The sequence below is a fragment of the Nicotiana tomentosiformis genome, chromosome 7 (genome assembly GCF_000390325.3).
Source record: "Nicotiana tomentosiformis chromosome 7, ASM39032v3, whole genome shotgun sequence".
Lineage (NCBI taxonomy): Eukaryota > Viridiplantae > Streptophyta > Magnoliopsida > Solanales > Solanaceae > Nicotiana > Nicotiana tomentosiformis.
In genome coordinates this window covers 45070891-45074687 of record NC_090818.1, presented here as the reverse complement: position 1 = coordinate 45074687, position 3797 = coordinate 45070891, and the positions used below count along the sequence as shown (strand labels likewise).

The 3797-nt window shown below is 33.4% G+C and overlaps 1 protein-coding gene across 1 annotated transcript; it reads left to right on the top strand.

The window, feature by feature from the left end:
• The first annotated feature begins 2895 nt into the window (after positions 1-2895).
• LOC138895547 (uncharacterized) lies at positions 2896-3546 on the top strand. The gene is made up of 2 exons (XM_070180247.1): positions 2896-3081; positions 3295-3546. The coding sequence occupies exons 1-2, from the start codon at positions 2896-2898 to the stop codon at positions 3544-3546; spliced, it is 438 nt and encodes a 145-aa protein (XP_070036348.1).
• The last annotated feature ends 251 nt before the right edge of the window (positions 3547-3797 follow it).

The following is a 3797-nucleotide window of genomic DNA, read 5'->3' as shown; positions in this document are numbered from 1 at the left end:
GTCCCAGTACTGTCAGATTTTAGTGAATTTATCTACTTAATATAAAATGAATAGAAAAAATATGTTTTCTCTAAAATCACTACCGCTCCCCTTAATTTGTTATGTTTGTGTCTTGTTCGACGTTGTAGCATTGATCTATAAGTGAAGAGAACATAATCTTATGCCAGTTAACCAAATTGGAATAACGAGTCGATTCAATGTTTGATTATTACTTATAACACCAATGCGCTATGCCTTTTTACTTTAATAAATAAACGGAGTTTATAAAGGACAAATCTTAAGAGTGTATACAGCCCATAAGTGACCTTTTTTCACCTAATAAATATTGAGTTTTGCTAACCTACATGGTTGTAGTTAGGGGTTTTCATAAAAAAAAATCGAACCAAACCTAAAACCGAACGACTAAAAAAATCGATACTTTTTAGGTTTGGTTTGGTTTTGGTTTTAAATTTTAAAAATCGTGTTTTTGGTTTTAATAAAAAAATAATCGAAAAAATCAAATCAAACCGACTATAAAAGTAGCTATATAAATTTATTATTTATATATATATATATATATATATATATATATATATATATATATATATATATATATATATATAAAGTTTCTGAAATTTTATGGTACGTCATTTGTATTTTTGGTCTAGTTCTTTGCAATTATAATAATATAATTCTTTGTCTTCTAGTTTGATTGATAGTTTTCTTTTGCTAAGTACAAGAATTTATTTCATGTTAAAAATAATCGATTTTTAATTGAGTACTTAAATTATTCATCACTATTTGAGTCAATTATCATTAATATATTTTGGTAAATGATAGATTTCTCAAAGAGCAATTAGTTTTATAATGTTACGTTGAAAATGTAGTCGACGGAATATGTGTTTGGTAGTGTATGTCTCATATTTAAGAAAAAATCGATAAATAACCGAAAAAACCGAAAAAATCGAAAAACCGACAAAAACCTTATCGATAAAAAGCCGACTTAATTGGTTTGGTTTGGTTCAAATATTTAAAAAACCGACTTACTTGATTTGGTTTTTTTATAGGGAAAAACCGACCCAAACCGAACCATGATCACCCCTAGTTGTAGTAAGGCACATTTTAAATGCCCCTGACAATACATTTAAATAAGCATAAGAATAAGGGCTTTTTTGCCTTTTACATCAAATCTTAAACCTAGATCTCTTCTCCCCTCTTGTTCTTTTTACATCTAGCCATCGTTCATGGAGAAAGCAAAAAAGAGAAAACATTGTTGTGGGCTTGTGGCTACTCAAAGAAATAAACCAAACAGCTCTTCTAAATCATTGAACAAGGAAGAGACCCGTCTCCAATTTCAATCTCATATCAGTTCGACAGTTCCACTCCACAAGCTTTGCTCCTCCTCTGCTTCTTCAAAATGTCAAAAATATTGTTCGAAACCACCCAGTATTAGCTTTGAAATCTGATTTGAATACCTCAAAACCCAATAACAATTCCTCCAACAATAATTTCACGGAGGTCGGCAATAAAACTAGTGTTGCATCTTCTAATTTCAGATCTGCGCACATAGTAAATGAACTTAGGAAAAGAGCAGGAAAGAACACTAAAAAGATATTTCCGTAAGCCAAATGGTTCTAAAATGAAAAAGTATTATTTATCTTTAATTAATTTTTCAATTCCTCTTTGTTGTCTGTGGGTAGTCACCATTGACGAGGGGGACATGGTAGAAAAGAGAAAGAGGAACAGGACAACCATGTGATAATTTTGACAAAAAGACACTAAAGCCCCTCTTATTAATCTGCTGTTAGTGTGCTAATCAGGGTATTTAAGGCAAATCAAATATGTGTATATTGCTAACCTACTATAATTATGTAGTAAGTTAGCAAAACCCATAAATATTTTGGGAAGGGAAGCCTCCAAGTGTTAGTAGAGTTGTTTAGGTGACTGGTTTTCCATATGAGATACTTGGGATCGATTCTCGTTGTCAATATCCTTCTCAGTCAAAGTTTGTTGTATCGGGTTTGCTTAGTGCGATTTACATTTTCAGTATAGTTTGTGACTTATTGTAAGTAAGCAGGTTATGCAGTGCACACTCGAAGTGTAGTGATTGCGGATTTCCTTGGGAATTTTCTGAAAAAATAAAAAAATTGGGAAGGGAGAAAGAGGTACCACCTGCCATGACAACAATTTGGTGATGGTGGTATTTTTTACTTTTTACTTTTTTGTGAAACAAATTTGTTCCTACATTAGGTCAAATAGTTCAAATATGTCATCCGATAGTAGTTTTGGTAAAGGTTTATCTCTAGTCATTATCAGATTGGGGGAAATTTGCCAGAAGATTATAACTTTCCCTTATTATATGCTAGTATTAGTACCCACACGATGCGCGGACATAAATAGCATAAAATTATGATTTGAATTATTTGAATTATGTGCAAATAACCTTAAAAGTATACATTCTATATAGAAATTATAAATAATTATTAAATATTATTAAAAGTCACGTGTCCAGTTAGGATAATTGGTTAAATGCACATGTGAGTTGAGTGTATATATGTACTGTTATATCACTGAATGAATATACAGAATTTCATTTCCCATCATCTCTTCTTCCTTCACTCTTTCTCTTCTTTCTGCTATCTTCTAGAATGTACGATGACTTCCAATGGAGGTTTCTCATTGTGACATGGTATCAGAGCAGCGATTAGGGGAGTTGATACTAAATTGATAATGCTCCTTCTTCACTTAGGTGATTCACAGTTATAAGTTCTAGGAATATACGCCATGGGAGATACCTCGACACCTCAAATCGACTATCGTCATCCTCTCTACCTTTAGCCGTCTGATATACCTGGAGCAACTTTGATAGATATCAAGCTCACAGGTCCAGAAAATTACGGATTGTAGAGTAGGTCGATGCGTTTGGCTTTATTGGGAAAAAATAAGTTAGGTTTCGTAAAAGGAACGTGTGTGAACAGCTTGTACAAAGGTGAATTAGCAGATATATGGGAGCAATGTAATGTTGTGGTAATTTCGTGGATTGGAAGGAGTATTTTGCAGGAATTGCTTCCGAGCATAGTCTATGCATCAGATGCTTCAAAGGTATGGGTTGAGTTCAAGGAAAGGTTTGGCAAATCAAATTTAACCAGATTCTATCATCTTTGGACTCAGATTGGAATCCTAACTCAAGGTACAGATTTTGTTACTACTTATTTCACTAAAATGAAGGATCTTTGGGATGAACAGGACACCTTGATACCAGGTCGTGGTTGTAATTGCAAAGAATCATAACCATTTTTTGAAATATTCTATCAGCAACATCTAGTGCAGTTTCTAGTTGGATTAAATGAGACTTATGCTCATGTTCGTAGTCAAATTCTATTGAAAACTCCTGTACTAACAGTAAACCAAGCATATGCCCTAGTAATACAAGAAGAGAGTCAACGAGCTCTTGGTGTAATAGACTTGAACAAGGAACCATTAACCATGTTAGCTGGAAGAGGACAAATGATAAAAGGAAAGAAACCTGTTTTGATTTGTGAACATTGTGGGTATAAGGGACATTAAAAGGAAAACGGTTACAAAATTGTGGGGTATCCACCTGATTTCAAAAGTAAAAAGAAGATAATGCAGGGTACTGGTTTAAAAACCTATGTGAACAACACAACAATTGAGGGAACTAACTCTGTTGAAGGTCAGTCATAAGGCCATTTCTTTACAGAAGAGGAGTATAAGCAGCTGGTGAATTTGTTAAACAAATCAGCATCGTCTGGTGACTGCAAAGCCAATATGGCAGGTATTGTTTCCCTGCTATCCAA

What these genes read in the sequence shown, in the direction of transcription:
- LOC138895547 (XM_070180247.1), top strand. Translation starts at nt 2,896, where the DNA reads ATGCGTTTGGCTTTATTGGGAAAAAATAAGTTAGGTTTCGTAAAAGGA. An exon ending in ATGCATCAGATGCTTCAAAG is followed by an intron (nt 3,082 to 3,294) that starts GTATGGGTTGAG and finishes ATATTCTATCAG; the next exon opens with CAACATCTAGTGCAGTTTCT.